The 17,244-nt window shown below is 31.7% G+C and overlaps 1 protein-coding gene across 1 annotated transcript in view; it reads right to left on the bottom strand.

Moving 5' to 3' along the window:
• Positions 1–17,244, bottom strand: part of LOC106687719 (trafficking kinesin-binding protein milt) — a gene marked incomplete in the record, with an annotated part of 30,427 nt that overhangs the window by 7,861 nt on the left and 5,322 nt on the right. The window contains 8 exon segments of the mRNA XM_067045432.1: positions 1,309–1,356; positions 3,100–3,237; positions 3,385–3,616; positions 6,920–7,100; positions 7,794–7,929; positions 8,579–8,883; positions 9,017–9,218; positions 17,153–17,229. Of these exon segments, the coding sequence (XP_066901533.1) occupies positions 1,309–1,356; positions 3,100–3,237; positions 3,385–3,616; positions 6,920–7,100; positions 7,794–7,929; positions 8,579–8,883; positions 9,017–9,218; positions 17,153–17,229 (1,319 nt within the window).

The raw sequence follows: 17,244 nt of genomic DNA, 5'->3' as shown, positions 1-17,244 counted from the left end.
AATACTTTTTATTTATTGATAGATATTACAATCTGCCACACAGTTGTGGGCAATAGGTAATAGTGATGAATGATCTCATACATACTAAAATAAAATAAAATAAATGAATTAATGAAAAAAAAAAAATCCTCTCTTAAAATATATACAAACAGAAGAATAAACAAAATGAACATAATCAAACTATGTGTATGAAAAAAAAATAATAATAATATAATCTCTAGTCACATTTACACTCTATTTTTTTATTTATAAAATTTACATTTACATTTTCCTTTCTTTTTTTCTTAAATATTTTTTACTACCAAAACGTAGTACAAGTACAAAATATAGAATATTGGAAGAAGGTAGTTGACTGTATAAAGTATATTAGAGGAAGATAGTCTCGGTGGCAGTCAATAAAGGTATCAATATAGTCAAAGAAAACTATTTATTGTAATCCAACGGTAACCAGAACATCATTCTTATCAGCCTTGATGGAGCCCTGCAAAGTGGGGCGAAACGTTGGATAACAATAAATAGTTTTCTTTGACTATATTGATATCTATCCTTTATTGACCGCCATCCAGACTATCTTTTCCTCCAAAATATAGAATAGTTAATATTCTTATTGGAAGTTTTCTTCACCTCAACAATTTAAAAAATTAATAAAATCTACATCCTAAAAAGAAAATCCAAAATATTCTTTAGCATTGTTGTGACATGCTCAAACGATTGGCATTATGTGAAATGGGGTGAGATACTTATGTTTGTTTTATGTCATTGCTTTCCCCACCTGTAACATATCTTGTAAATTTATACTTTTTTTTTTTAGTTTAGACTTTAGTAACACTTCTCCTAATAAGCAAAAATGATTTCTTAGGACCATGTTCTCCGAGGAAAAATCTTTAAACATGTAAGAAATAAATACAGACCAACATACAAATAAGTCAATTTGCTCTAGCGAACCAAAAGAACTTTTACTACAAAAAGTAGTTTATAAAAATCAATACCTAGTATAATAATTAAAGTTACTCGTGATTATGAAAACATGCATAAAATACTGGCAAATTTTATTTTTTTCATTTCCCATTCTACTACTGAGATTGAACTTAAAAATATGCAGGCTTCATCCCCATCCCCATTGCCATAATGAATCATTTAGATTTTAATATAAGAAATGTTAGATACAATGTTTAAATCAGTAATAGGTTGTTAATCAGTTAATGCAATCAATGGTTAGAAGACAAGGTTTTTGATAGCCTGTAATACGAGGCATTGCACACACCCTAAAGGTATACACTGGCCATGCGCGTCAAACCTACGACTTACCTCTGTAGCATCAGCGGACGCCACTACTTTTTTATCTTTCTTTTCTTTCTGCAATCAATTTTAAATTTATCTTTAGTCCAAATTTTAAAAAAATAAAAGAATATTCATCGTAAAAGAGCAATCTCTTGCTTAACTAAATTAAAGCACACCATGAGCATTCTCGACATGAATGTGAACGTCAAATATAATCCCAGATGTTAGGACAGTGATGATGCCACTGATATGGCTATCAAGTCATGATAATCTTCATTTTGGTTAATTTTTTTAAATATTTTTTATCGCAATTGTCTCCTCCATTGATTTCTTCTCTCCTTTCCCCGTCATAAATTTTAACAATTTATTTTAAAACGTAAATCTCTCTCGACCACTCTTTTGATGATCAGTAAAAAGTACTAGGTAATGTTTTTCCTCTTCAACTATATGGAGACGTCCAACAGTTATCATTAATTACTTTCAGATTATGTTATGTTAAGTTAATAATAAATTGTTTATGTGTTTTAATTTCATGCCATCCACTCTAGAGAGAACTAGAGGAAGAAGATTCAATGCACCACAAATAAAAATGACAACCACCTTGCTCGAAGAGAGCATAGATTTCATTCAGATCATATTGAATTGTTTATTGTGAGCAATATTCAGTAGACTGAAAACAAGTCCTAAAATTGATTATGTTTAACAGTCTATTGCTCAACATTTCGACAATCTATATTTAGATGAACGCAATAGGGATGTGTGATTGTTCTACATTTAAACTCTTCATAAAAATGAGTCGCTACGATAATTGTTCATTGTAAATGTGCTTGCAATATCTGATAAAAAATGCTTTGGATAAACACGGGTTCAGCAATATTCGTTACTAAAAACAAAATGTTATCATATCTGAGGTCAATGTTGTCACAGAAGATTGAAGTCACAGTCAGACAAAGCGTAAAGAAATCTGAGGTTAATCAATCTTTAGGTTAATTACTGAGGCAAAGTAATCTAGAAAAATGTCTCAGTTTTTCTTTGCACGCATATAATTTTGATCTGGTATCGATGTGGTAGATTTTCCTGTGTAGAACAGAATTGATCAATTTAAGTGTAAAGCAGTGAATGCCTGATAGTATCAATAACTGCCCGATTTGTAACTCTGAAGAAAAGGAAGATACAGAACAATTAAACAGCTTATTAAAATCTAATTTGAGTTGCACTTAAAGGAAATCAGTTGGTTAACATGTGAGGAATAAATGCCATACCACAGTTTGATATCATGGTTTTGTTTCTTTAAAGATAATACTGTATTGTTGTTTTAAATTATTGACTTGTTAAAAGCATTGTTTTTAAAGCATAACTTAAAGTTATAACATAAAATTAAAGTTTTGTTATTAATGTGCTTTAGTTAAAATTGCACATAGGTTTCGACAGATAGATATTTTTCCATCGTCTATATGCTTTTAATTATTTAAATAGATCCAGGTTTTTTTGTAAATAAACACTTGAAAAAAAATTATATCCGAGGTCGTCATTATCTACATCCATTTTATTTCACATAAATTAAGGATTTAAAAATTGATTTTGATTAAATGTTATAAAACTTTGCGCATTAAATGTCATAAGATTAAGTCTCTTCTTATTTTAGGTCTTTTTGTATGTATTATTAACTCTTGAACTTCAGATAATTTTATGAGAATATATCTGCCATTGTTTTTCTTCTGACCAATCACATGAAAAAATTGTTCCGTATTACTCCACCTGACACTACAAGGTGCTATTTATCAAAATATAATGACTAAGGCAGTCCTCGATAACTACCTGAATTCCGAGATCCTCCAGTTCCGTGCCACCTCTTACTTTTACACCAGGGCGGTCCTCGAGGAGACCATGCATTGATGGAGTAGCGAGCTGGCTCCACTGCCGCAAGGTCTCACTGCCTTCCAACGGCTTCACCAGCTGTAAAAACATAACATCACTTAATTATATAATTTATATAAAGATTAACTATATTTAAACAACTTCCTTATTTACTATCAATGGATTAAATTTGGTAACTTAATAATAGGACAACTAAAATATGCACAGAAAAGATTTAAGACTGACCTGAACTTTATCTAACTTAACAGATGGCATGTTGTAGCCAGACTGGGAGAGGAAGGAATCTGGCGTAGAACAGCCGCCTGCGGTGTCCCAGAACAGAGAGTTCCTTCGTTCTTCAATATCACGCCTTGTCACCGATTCGAGAGCCTTCTCCAGCTCCAGGTCCCGCTGCTGGCCGACGACGAAACCTGGCCCAGCGCCCAATCTGTTCACAGGGGTATGGCTCTCTAAGTCGCTGTTAATGAGAGCAAGTGTTAAAGCGAGCAAGCAACATACATTCCAGCTAGCATAGGATTGGGCAGTGTGGCAAATTAAATAAAAATAAATGAATTTATATACAGATATATAAAAACAGCAAGCAAACCTTTCAAAGACTAAGCAATTATTAATTTAAGAAAATGTGAGAAATAACACATCTTTTTACAATAACAACTAATACGCAAACAATTATAATAAAGTAAAAACACTTCTGACATGCAGAATTAAATTATATTAAAAATAAAGAAGTAATTAATAAAAAAAACATTAAAAATAATTTTAAAAAAAGTCTATTGCAAATATACTAAAACACTGATAGTAGAAATTAATCTGAAATCTCTAAAAATTAAAGCAGTTCAAAAATGGTAATAATAATAATAATTTTTTGATCTTGTTATTCTGCCTTCAGGTCAAAAATTTTCAGATTAAATAATTTAATATATTTTTCAAAATAAGCATTTCCACAATTGAATACAATAAATTAATTTCATTGTAAATTATTTAATAGAAAATCTCAAATAAATAAGTTTAACATAATTTTATTTACTTACCTAATCTGTCCCAGTATTATTAAACAAACTAAGTAATCCCAGATTAGGAGAGTAAACAACATAATGTTAAAAAATTTGTTTATTTTATCTTTTTTATTAAATAATTAGAAAATAAATTAATTGATTGTATGCAATTGTAGAAATATTTATTAAAAAAAAAAAATTAAATTATAGATGCTGAAGAGAAGGAGACAGCCCCGAAGCTTGCAAAGAAAAAATAAATGAATTAAGCACTTTAGCGTTTTAATTCTTAACCTCAAGGCAGGATAAAGGAATTAACAAAATTGTGAAATGGTAAAGGTCAGATGGTGAAAAAAAAATTCAAAAGTTTACTAACAAAAAGGAGTGAATCTTACATGTGAAAAGTGAAGGTAAGTAACGAATAAACTACTAATGTGATAATGAGGTGGTAATAGTTGAGTATAAATTGATATGAGGAGGAGTTGGTCGAGGGTATGGTCAGCAAATTTTTTTTCTACCTTATTTATTTTATCTTAACGGTCTTTCATAATTATACGTAGTGGTAACTATGTCTGCTTGGTTTAACATATTTTTGTACTCATATTCCCCCTATCTACTGAACAAGATGATCCCCACTCACTTAAGATGACATCTTCGCCAGTCAGTAAGTTTCTTTTTCTTTTTTAAATATTTCTTTATTTTTTTCCCTACTCTCACACATCTCCACTCTCTTGTTCCTTATTCCCTTTCGGGACATTATTTTAGCTTATATTTTTGACTCATCTACATTACTGTGTATCAATTATCCATTTTAAAATATATTCCGTTTTCTTTCTTGCCCATTGTATCGTATATACTGTTTTCTTTCATAGATTTCATTATGTTGATTTAAATTGTTTTTCATTATTTTTAGACATTACTTACATGTCTTATTATGCTAATTCAATTACTCATCATTTACATTTTCTTCTACGCCTTCCATTATATTTATTTCTTTATCTACTAGAACACTGTCTGTTTTTTAATATTTTTTTTTTATCATTTATTTTGTATAATGCTTACCTTTACAATATTATGTTTTCTTTTCTATTAGTATATATTATCTATTTAATTTATAGTTATGTATTGTAATATTCAAGATTTATTTAAAATAAATAAAAGGAATTTAAATAGTTTTTACTTATTCTCAGATCTAAAATATAGTTTTGAAGATGACAAGGTTAGATATTAAATAGATATGAGAATTTTTATTTTATTAGTATATATAATATTATGGACTATTACTTTCAGGACGGGTTTTCCAGACAATCAGAACACTTACTAATAACACTTTTATAAATATACTTAATTATATGTTGAGGGAGCACGGTGGCCACGGGTTAAAGCACATGGCTACTAACTGTAAGGACCCAAGTTCGAATTCGGCTGGGTAGAAAATTGTTTTCTGTTACATTGTAGCCGTGAGTCAACTCCTGTGGGTTCTTGGAGCCCTCCTGGGGTCCACCCTCATAAATTGGGTAACCTTAAACGGGTAAAACTTTGGCAGTCGAGCGTGATTCTGACCAAATCACCCTCTTGCACAACCGTTGGTCATGTAACATTACTTCTTTACAAAGTACTGAACTCCTGACTCTTCATGGGTTGTAGTGGTACAGATTTAAATTTAATTATATGTTGAGAAAACAAACCAATCATATATTCTTCTATGATGACTGATGGTTTTCGATTTCTTCTATCTCACAAACAAACACTGTAAATAATGTATTGGTCCTCTACTCTTTTCAGCAAACATCCAATGTCTCGGCGATCTAAACAAAGAGTGATCTTATTCTTCTCGAATGATTTTTGATGTCTACCTTTTTCTATATGTCTACCACTGAGAGTAGACAAATGGTGATCCGCTTTACCTCTTCCAGGAGACACCTAGTTTTTCGGACACATCCAATCCTCTCGCCGTCCTAATAACCAGTGATCCAAACAAAGCTTTGTTCCTTCCTCTAACCTAGATGTTCGATCTCAACATCGATTGTAGCACAACGGTTTTGAGTTTTTGCTTGTGATTTTCTTTATGAATACTATTCTTTAACACTTATTATCAACTTCTATTTTTCTTAAATGTATGGTAATTACAATCATGATGAAAAATAACAAAAGTTGATAAAATTTAAATTTATTTTCTCAAAATAACAGCAATTAAACGGACTTCAGAAGGACATGCACCACCATTTTCTTTATTTTAAATGACATATTTTTACTTCATATTTGACTGAGGAAAATTGGTAAGCTTGCTTTTTGGTTCAATAACAAAAATGAACAATATCGAACGTTTTTACATAAAAATAAAAACATAACTAAAATCATCAATACATAAAAAAACAACTTTTTATTAAAAAAGATGATATTACAGTATATTTCCAAGTTTGATTTTTATTATTTTATTTTCATTTTTATGTTCCTCTGAATTAAGGTTGTTATCCTGTTTTGTTTATCAGCCCTGATGAAGGCCTGAAATCCAGGCCAAAATGTCGGCACAAATAAATAAGTTTTGTTTATTTGTGTATTTTAGCTGACCTCACCCCTGACCATCTTCTCCACATACTAACATGATATATTAAAGCCAAAATAATGTTTCATGAATGGTTTTAAAATTGATATAATATAGTTCAAAATAAGCAACAAATGTACATCTGATAGTGAAAAACTACTCTATATAAAGTGCATCGCAATTGTTGACCATTTGCGATTCTCACACCAGTGACAATACTTACAGCGTCGAAGCACCCAGCCCTGAGTCCAGGCTCAGCTCTGACAGGAGTGATGCAGACAGCTCTGCTCCGATCGACTCTGGATTCTCTCGGGAGAGCGGAGGCCATACTGATGTCAGCTGTGTGCAATAGCCGGGTCCAACCCGTACCTTCGGGCTCATCTTTTTCTTGCTACGTCGTTCCTCTGAATGAAAATAAAACAATGAGTAACAACATCTTACATAAAATATTGTAAATGTTTAGTTGATAAATTTTAAAATACAGTATAATCTGGGTAATCTGAACTAATAGCTGCAGGGTGATGTTCGGATTACAGAAAATATTAGGACAAATTGTGTAAAAAAAATTCAACAATATGAATCTACATAACTATTTTTATTTATTTATTTATTTTTTATTGGTACATATTTCATTGAAAATTTGAAATTTAAAAATTTAAAAAAAAAAATTGTTTTCTCTTACATCCCCAGTAATGCTAGTGATTTCATTTGTTGAAACTATAAGATTTTTCATTTATAAGTGAAAATAAAAAATACTCTTTGTGTGGATTTATTTAAAATGCAATAAAAAAATGAGTTCAAGAATAAAATGATTTATTTCTAATTCCAACAGAATATATTATGAACACTTCCATAGAAATTAGATTACCCGATATTGAAACAGTAAAAATTTCTTGTGTAGATTTTTACAGTGTTTCTATTCTATTCTAGCACTTAGACTAGTCCCTGCAGAGTTAAAAAAAAAAAAATTCATTTAAAAATCCATTACATACATTTTTTCTTCGACAAGAGTTATAAAAAAAAAAGAAAGAAGTAAAATATAAGACCATTTTATTACAAATATGAGAACAGAGCACAAAAGATAAAACTAATTTTACCTTCTCTGTATTCCTCTAGGAAGCGCTGTACTTCATTATAACGTTCCTTACAGTCAGCAAGTTCTGCTGTCAGTTCTCCTTGCGTTTCACGCATTATGTTTATTATCTGGATGTACTCCTCATTTTCTTTTACCGCCTAAGGGAAAAGAAATCATATTAAAGTTTGGTAATGGCAGACAATTTATCTTATCTTCTAAATATTAAAATTAATTCTTGAGTAGATCTCTTCATTTCATAATTGTTTATAAAAGAACAGTATTAGCATGTCAAAAAATAAACCAAATATCCTTCTTTTGTTTCATTGGAATAGGTTTTTCTTATTACTTTATAATCAATTAACATAAGCCAGTGTGAAACATAACCTAATAAAAAGTTACATAACAAATAAAATAAGATTAACAAACACAATTCATTTCTAAAAAAAAGAATAATTAAATCCAAAATAGAACTATCAAATGGTAATGGGCAAAAATTAGCTATAGTTGAAACTACTAGCTAAAATTGCCATGGATACGACCCTTATTCATGAATGAACCATTGATAAATAAATATCGTATCCATGGAAATTTTTGCTATTAGTTTCAACTAACGCTAATTTTTGCCCATCTCTGCAGTCAAATATTATTAAAACCCAGAGGATACAAATATTCATCAGTTGGTAGTTCTAAAATAATGTAAACATAACACAAATGTGTCGATGCAGCACTAGAGGTTGGCCATAAATTAAAGCCAACCCTAGTTTGGTAAATGAGTAATTGCACCTTCAGATAGATATTAATACATACCTGAGTGAGCTTCTCGTCAGCAGTCTGAACCCTGGCTTCGAGGTGGTCGATGACCTCCTTCATCTGATTCCGCTCCTCTCGCAGCTTGGCATTCTCCAAAGCTGCGATCTCGAGCTCCTCGCGGCCACAGTTCAGTTCCTGAGTAAGCTCACCCACCAGCCTCGCCTCAGTCTCTTCACAATTTTCATTCTCTTGTGTTAGCCGAGCTGCTTCGTTGTGCAACCCGGCATTCTCTTCTTCCAGTGTCTTGATCTTCCTCTCGAGGAAGGATAACTGGAACTGAGAGGTGAAACCAGGGCTTCCACCTGTAAAACAATAAATATTAATTTAGGATTTACAATTATCAAGAGCTTAAAACTTTAGTTTTGGACTATTCTAACAAGTTTTTTTTTTATTGTATAGGAATGTTGCGAAACAGAAGTAGATTTAGTCAGGTACCTTCTGAGCGGACTTCGTCAACATCGCTGAGGAGGTTGTTGATGAGTTCTGTCTTTTGGGTCAGCTCATGGCTCAGCTGAGTTATCTTTTCGTTAGCCGTGCAGAGGTCATCCTTCAATGTACCGATATCACTCTGCAATTTAGTCTTCTCAGATAGCAAATTCTGGCCGATCCTCGTCACCAGTTCTAACTCATGTTCTTTCTGCAAAAAAAAACATTTTAAATAATTGAAATTAGGCATATTAAATTCTATAGTATAAAATTGTAATAATAAAAAATAGGCAAAGGATTTTGACTTAGAAGGCCTTTGAATAACCTTTAGGGAGTCCATATGATTACAGCCATTCTGAAACAATTTTAAAACCTCCTCTACTTTTTAAAGGGGAGGAGGTGGCATAACTACCTCATATCTGGCATAGGTGGTATACCTACTCTCAAAAGCGAAGATAAAGCCAAAAAGGACACGGCCACTTAAGGAAGGTTACATGAAGGTTATTAGGAATGTCTGCCATTTTAATCTAAACTGAAACAGAAGGCAGCCAGTGATTGGCTCGTACTCTTCGCCTACCCATCTGCCACGCCCCTGGAAGGCACATAAGGCCCGGCTCTTTGGCTTCACTTTTTCTGTCAGCTTTCCCCCTTCATTATACTCCTTCCTCCAATACCTTGAAGTTAGAATCTGTCTGTATTGGATTGTGCAACAAAAATAATTTTGTTGCTGGAGAAGGCATTTTAGCCAAAACATGAAAGAGCATTTTGTTTGTTGATTGAATTGGTGAAATAATTAAATTTTAACAAAACATTTTGTAAGAATAAATATTGACGATATACTCTTTAAAATCTTTTATTTAAATAATTATTACAATTTTAGATAAATAATAATATAACTGAATGATTCAATTGTGAATCTCAGTCTTTAAAAGGAAGTCATCCAGTAGATAGGTAGAAAGCCACGCCATATAAACACTATTCCACATTTATTTAAGACGAAATAATAACTTTTGTTTAGAATTATACTTCTCAAAAGCTTTTAAGAGCTAAAATTACTTAATAATAATAAAAACTTAGTTAGCCCAAATGCCGATAGGATTAATCGCTTTGTACAAACATCTGGTTCAGTTAGGTTTTCCAAACACAAATCCACATGATCAGTCATGGCGAAATCCTCGCAGTGGCGTAATCCTCCCGCCTACTCCTCGGAAGTTAACCCGCCGGTTCAGTGTTTATTAACATTTTAGGAATGTCCGTTTAGTACAAGAGCCAAAGAAGATAAAAAAAACAAAAAAAAAAACAGTTATCTCACCCCAATTTTTGATTACTTTAATGAAAACTATGTATAATTACTAGGAGAAATTGATGAGTCTGCCAAGTATAGGCAGGGAGAGTAAAAAAATGGTGACTGTTTCAAAACGTTTAAAAAAAATAATTTTTCATTCGGAGCTCTATACCTTTAAAATTACCAACACACTAGAAAACCTAATAGAATATCATTTAAAGTGAAGTAAATTTGCTAAAATATGAGCCCTATTATAGCTATCTACGTTCAATAGTTCTCGAGATATAGCTTTTTAAAAAGCAACATTTCATAAAAAATGCACTGAAAAATCAGTAGTTAGTAAATTTATTTTGAGAAATATATTTTTCATAAACTATTCAACGTACAGATGTCTATTAGCACTCAAATTAATCCTAGTTAAATGTACTATAAAATAGTAGGTTTTATTATATTTGACAAAATAAATTCAAAAAATGTTAATTTCTAGTTGTTAGTATAAAATTTTTGAGTTTTGAAAAAATAACCGAAAATTCTGACAACAATCAAAATAAAGATTATTTAACATAATATAAAGTAGTTTATGACACGTATCTTCGTAAGGGTAGTAGTTTTTATGATCTTCGTATATCAATATAACTTTTGCACATGAAATTTGGTCTAAACAACTAGAAATTAATTTATTTTAGCAAATATTATAAAAACAACAACTACGAAGATAAACGTCATACACTACTTAGTAGTACATTTAGCAAACTTTGATTTGAGTGATGGCAGACATCTATACGTCTTACGGTTCCTGAGATATAGATTTATCTAAGTAAATTCACTAAATCTCGCGAACTATTGAACGTAAATGGAGCCATTACTATAACATAATATTAGGGCTCATATTTTAGCAAATATACTCTACTTTAAATTATGGTCTCTTAGGTTTTCTAGTGTAGTTGGTAATTTTAAAGATAAAAAGCTCCGAATGAAAAATATTTCTTTTAACGTTTTGAAACAGTCACCATTTTTTACTCTCCCTACCTATACTTGGCAGCCACATCTGTTTTGACCAGTAATTATACCTAGTTTTCATTAAAGTATTCAAAAATTGGGATGAGATAACTGCCTTTTTTCTCTTCTTGGGCTCTGGTACTATACGTTTAGCAGCTTAACGCGTCCATACTGCGGCATTCCCCTCTTCAATTTTAACATGACGCACGGGAAGGGAACGTGAGCCATACGGGGTGGCATGTTTCTTTCCCGATAAAATATTCAGAATTAAACTGCGTATGAGGAGAATATGGTTGGGTGTACGGTCAAAATATAACACAAATAAGTTGGAATAACTTATTTAATCGTAACAACGTTTCGGCCAGAATTTCTTGCCTTCATCAGGGCTCAGAACAAAGAACAAAATAAGAACCAATTAATACAGAAAATAAAATATAGACAAAATGACATAAAGTAAACAATTGTACAGAATGAAATTAATAAAAATAAAGTTATGAAAGAAGTGGAAATTAAATGTAAATGCAGGTAATTAAATAAGTAAGTAAAAAAACATAATGAAGGAAATAAAATAAAAATTTGAAGTTATCTAATGCAAAGGAATATGAATATTTTAGTTTATTAATAATTTAAAAATTAAAATTATGGAAAGAAAAAATAAAATTGAGAGAAAGAAAATATATGTAACTAATGAAATGTGTAACCATAATAAAAAGAATAAAGAAACAAAATATGAATTTTTGGAAATCAGATATTTCAACGTATTTGTGTTTTATTGTGATCGCACCCCCAACCATCTTCTCCTCATACGCTGTTAATTTCTGGATTACAAGATATAATTATAATATAAGATATAATTAAGTGTGGCCACACTGTTTCGGTCAATATATGTTATTGTAAAAATCCTTAGTGCAGTTTGTGACAATAAAAAAAAAAATGGGAAAAATCGATTCTATAAGTGGCACTTCCAGTCAGTTGGAGATCCCAGGCATATATCCTCCTTAAATGTGTAATTTTTTTATGAAAAACATTTGTTTATTAAATTTTTTTTTTAATAATTTATTTATTGTTATTTACAACTGTATACATATATACACATCAAGTAAATTTGCTATAAGTGATATTATGACATGATAGAAACATGTGGAGAATCTACCCATTGATAGAACTCCAAAAACATTTCTAAAGGAGAAGATCTCGAGGCCATCTTCTTTTCAGACGCCTAGGAGAATTATTAGGTAGTGAAGGGGAAGCCAAGTTAGAAACGAGTTGGTTTGGGTGGTTGGGGAGTTTATCATGGAAGGATTGGTATCTGGTTCTGGCCAAATCGGCAACATAGGGAACATTGAGGTCCTGATGGATGATTTGATTTGTGACAAAGTAAGGAGCATTAAGGATTTTGGACTGTAAGGATTGGATTCGAGAGGAATTAGATGGTTAAGTGGAGCCCCATAGCTCAACTCCGTATGTCCAGATAGGCCTTATAACAGTCATGTAGATCAGTCTTATGTAATGGATTGGAAGTTTGGACCGTTTGTCTAGTAAATGTTGTAATAGTCGGAATCGACGAGCAGTTTTCTGTCTTTTCAGTCTTGTATGAGGATTCCATGTCAAGCGTTTGTCCAGATTTAGTCCTAAGTAACGGATCTGTTCAACAGGAATAAGTGGGGTATTATTAAAAGATACTGTGGGGCAAGACGAAGGTTTACGACGAAGGGTAAATGTGATTTGGTGGGATTTATTGGAATTAATTTTAATCCTCCAGTTTTGGCACCATTCTTCAAGGGTGGTGATGTGGGATTGGAGCGATTGGGATACAATGGAAGGATCATTATTCACTGACAATTTATTAAATTTGAATTAAATTTTTATTAAGAACTGATGTTACGCTTATTTAAAATTAAGTAAATAAAATCTTAAACACAATCATACCTGGTACATTCCTGGTACATAATCATACTGGTACTTTCCAACTTAATTAAGTCATTTAAATATTACAGTTAAGTATTAGACCAAATCTGAACTTTAATGTCTTAATTTTGAACTATGATTAATCATCTAGCCGAAGCCAGCCCAAGCGGTTGTAATCATAGACTGGAGTCATGGCCGACCAGATAATAACATGACTATCCTAGAGCCACTATATTAACTGAGCCGTTGACAGCTGGCTGCCCTCTAAGGAACAACTTTCTCCTCTTTAACAGTTATTTATTTTATACATAATAATTTATTTTAGAAACAAATACATTTTTAAGATTCCAAATACTTTTTTTTCATTATACCTTTATTGACATTTACAACTGTACATTAAAATACAACCAGTAAATTTGATGTAAGATCATAATGGCATGAAACAGGCATGTAGAGAAATTACCCATTGGTAGTACTCTAATAACGTTTTTGCATTACCAGGACTCGTGGCTATCTTCTTTTCGGGAGCCTCGGAGAATTGTCAGGAATGGAAGAGGAAGCAAGGTTAGAAACTAGTGGGGGGTTTGGGTGGTTAGGGAGATTATAATAGGATTGATAACTGGTTCGGGCTACTTCGGTTAAATATGGAACATAAAGTCTTCATAGATGGTTTTATTTGTGACAAAGTAAGGAGCATTGAGGATTTTGGATTGTAAGGAATTCGATAGTTTAGTGGGGCCCCAAAGCTCAGCTCTGTATGTCCAGATAGGCCCTATTATTGTCATGTAGACAATCAGTCGTTTGTAATGGATTAGAAGTTTAGATTATTTGTCTATAAGTGCTGTAATAGTCGAAATCGACGTGCAGTTTCCTGTTTTTTTCAGTCTGTGAGATGATTCCATGTTAGTCGTTTGTCCAGATGTAGTCCAAGGTAGCGGATCTGTTCGAAAGGGGTAAGAGCAACATTATTAAAGTATACTGTAGGGCAGTCGAAATTCCGAAAGCAGGAATGTACATTTCCTTTTTTTTCAGTATTATGTGAGGATTGGAAGGTGACAGGTGTAGGAGAAATATTATTAAATGATACTGTAGGGCAGTCGGCAGGTTTACGAAGAAGTGTTGAGGAGGTTCTACAATAATGTAGAATGAAATAATTTTCAATATCATCTGGGTGTTACCTACATTGAAATAGTCTGACAGAACTAATAATTAATTTTATTTTGTTTGTTCTATTTTTACTTTATACGTTCTGTTAATTGTGTTGTTTATTTTTTTATCTTATCAAATTCATAATTATAATTATAATTATGATAGTTTATAATTTCATTTTTATTTTGAAAATTTAATATTTTACTCTAAGGCTCTAAAGCCTTATTCTTACACTTATAATATTATTCTAAAGGGTTAGTCCCAGGATAAATAAAGATTATTATTAATATTAATGCAAATAATCTGCTGACAAGTTAGGAAGTTTCCAAGTTGAGGAACAGTATATCCGTTTACACTGTATCAAAGTTTATCGACCCGTAACCAAGTTTGGGCTCACCTATTCAATGGGGCCGAGATGATATAAATAAATGGAGATAAAACTTAGTTTGAACCGACAAATACCTTTTATGTTTTAGTAGATCACTAGTTAAACTTATCGTACATGCTAGTAGAATGTCTTATCTTATCAATTTCATAAGAAGATAAAATCGTGGCAATAATATTACACCACTAATCCCAAGCAAATATTTTAAGCTGCGTAGAGCCTAAATGTTTAATAAGCTAGCCAAATGAGTAACAAACATTTGTCGCTTAAATATAGATAAAGGCAAAAGGATGGAAGGTGTTTGGTTTTTGTTTTCCTATTTATTTATTGCAATTTACTAAATAAAAATATATTAAGTAAATTTGATGAAATATAAAAATGGAGCGATATAGGCATGTAGAGAAACTACCCATTGCTAGTACTCTAATCATATTTTTATACTAGAAGGTCTCGAGGCCATTTTCTTTTCAGGCGCCTCGGAGGATTATCAGAAATAGAAGAAGAAGCAAGGTTAGAAACTAGGGGGTTTTGATGGTTAGGGAGTTTGTAATGGAAGGATTGATATCTGGTTCGGGCTAGATCGGTTACAAATGGAACATTAAGGTGTTTATGGATGATTTTATTTGTGACAAAGTAAGGAGCATTGAGGATTTTACGAAGGATTTGATACGAGAGGAATTCGAAGGTTTAGTGGAGCCCCAAAGCTCAACTCCGTACATCTAGATTGGCCTTATAATAGTCATGTAGACCACTCTTTTGTAATGGATTGGCAGTTTAGACCGTCTGTCTAGGAAGTGCTGTAATAGTCAAAATCGACGTGCAGTTTCTTGTCTTTTCAATCATGTGCGAGGATTCCAGGGTAGTCGTTTGTCCAGATGTAGTCCAAGGTAGCGTATCTGTTCTACAGGGATAAGGGCAACATATTAAAGAATACTGTAGGGCAGTCAGTAGGTTTACGACGTAGGGTAAAGGTTATTTGATGAGATTTATTTTGATCCTCCAATTACGGCACTATTCTGCGAGGGTTGCGAAATGGTATTGGAGAGTTTGGGATTATTATTGACAGCGTGCACACACGTGTGTCATCAACGTAAGTTGTGAGGTTGGAACCGAGGATACTACCTTGAGGAACACCAGCGGACTGAGAGAAGAGGGATAAATAGGAACCAGTGTGGTTTACTTTGAATAATCTGTCAGTGAGAAAGGAACGGATAATGAGAAAGTATGTAGGAGGAAGGAATTTACTGAGTTTGTAAAGCAGGGCCGGGTGGATGTTCGTTCAATTTAAAAATTTAGAGGCAATAAGAAAAAAAAATCAAATGAACATAAATTCAAAAGACGGTGTGAAGGTAAAAATGAATAAGAATAAACTTAGTATTGAGTCATTTCTTTTAATAAAACTACCACAAACATAAACATTTTTTTCATGAAGAGGAAACCACAACACGCGTGCGCACCGCTAACAAACAGAAAATTGAATTAATTTTATTTTATTTTTTTCTCTCAGTAACGTTATTTCAGCCACTGATTAGAGCGTTAGAAATCCAACTATATCTCAAAGACTGAAGCCCAAGCTGATGCAAGACTGAAGCCCAGACTGATACAAGACACTTTGTTATAAACTCTGCATTTCTCTTTTCCCTATTATTATTATTATTAATTTTTTCTCAAATTATTTATGTTTTCATAAAAGGAAGATGGTTCAGATGCGTAGTAGTTAAACTACGTACTGCGAGCCAACGTTTCGCACTACCTAGCAGAGCTTCGTCAGGGCTAAAAAAGATACAAACTAAAATAATGTAACAAAGTAAGAGAATAATTAACAGGAAATGAATGTAAACTAAGGTATGACACAAAATTATTTTAAATATGTCAAAATTTACATAAAATTAACAAAATAAAAAAAATATATTACATTACTTTTATTGTTGTAAAATTTTCACATATTTTAAATAATTTTAGCCATAACTAGGTTTACATATATTTCTAAAAAATTATATTATTTTAGTTGTTTTTTTTTTTTTAGTCTTGATGAAACCATGCAAATTGGGGACGAAACTTTGACTCATAATAAACAGTTTAATTACTATTTGAGTTCTTCTAATATTTTTTTTTTCATTATTGAAGTATTTCATTAATTCTATATTTTTTTTTGTTTGTATTTTTTTTTCATTCTTCAATTACATAATTATTATTATTTTTAAAATTTATTTTTATAATTTAAAATAATTCAATAACATTGCAATATAAATTATAACATTGCAAATGGTAATCATGTTGTTGTTATCATGTAGTAGTATTCTGCACGAGACTAAACCCTCTAGTTAATAATGGTTAAAACCAAATCAAATTGTTATAATAAAGACATAAATCGATATAGTGGTGAAGAAATATAATAAAAATACATTGGAATACAAACCTCACTGAGTAGTCTTCTGACTGCTTCTATATCATCATAGGTTCTATTCATCTGCCTCATCCGTTCACTACAGTACACTGCACAGAAAAAAA

The sequence above is a fragment of the Halyomorpha halys genome, unplaced genomic scaffold (assembly GCF_000696795.3).
Source record: "Halyomorpha halys isolate HHAL.00 unplaced genomic scaffold, Hhal_1.1 Scaffold1000.1, whole genome shotgun sequence".
Taxonomy (NCBI): domain Eukaryota; kingdom Metazoa; phylum Arthropoda; class Insecta; order Hemiptera; family Pentatomidae; genus Halyomorpha; species Halyomorpha halys.
This window is presented reverse-complemented; position numbering and strand designations above follow the sequence as displayed.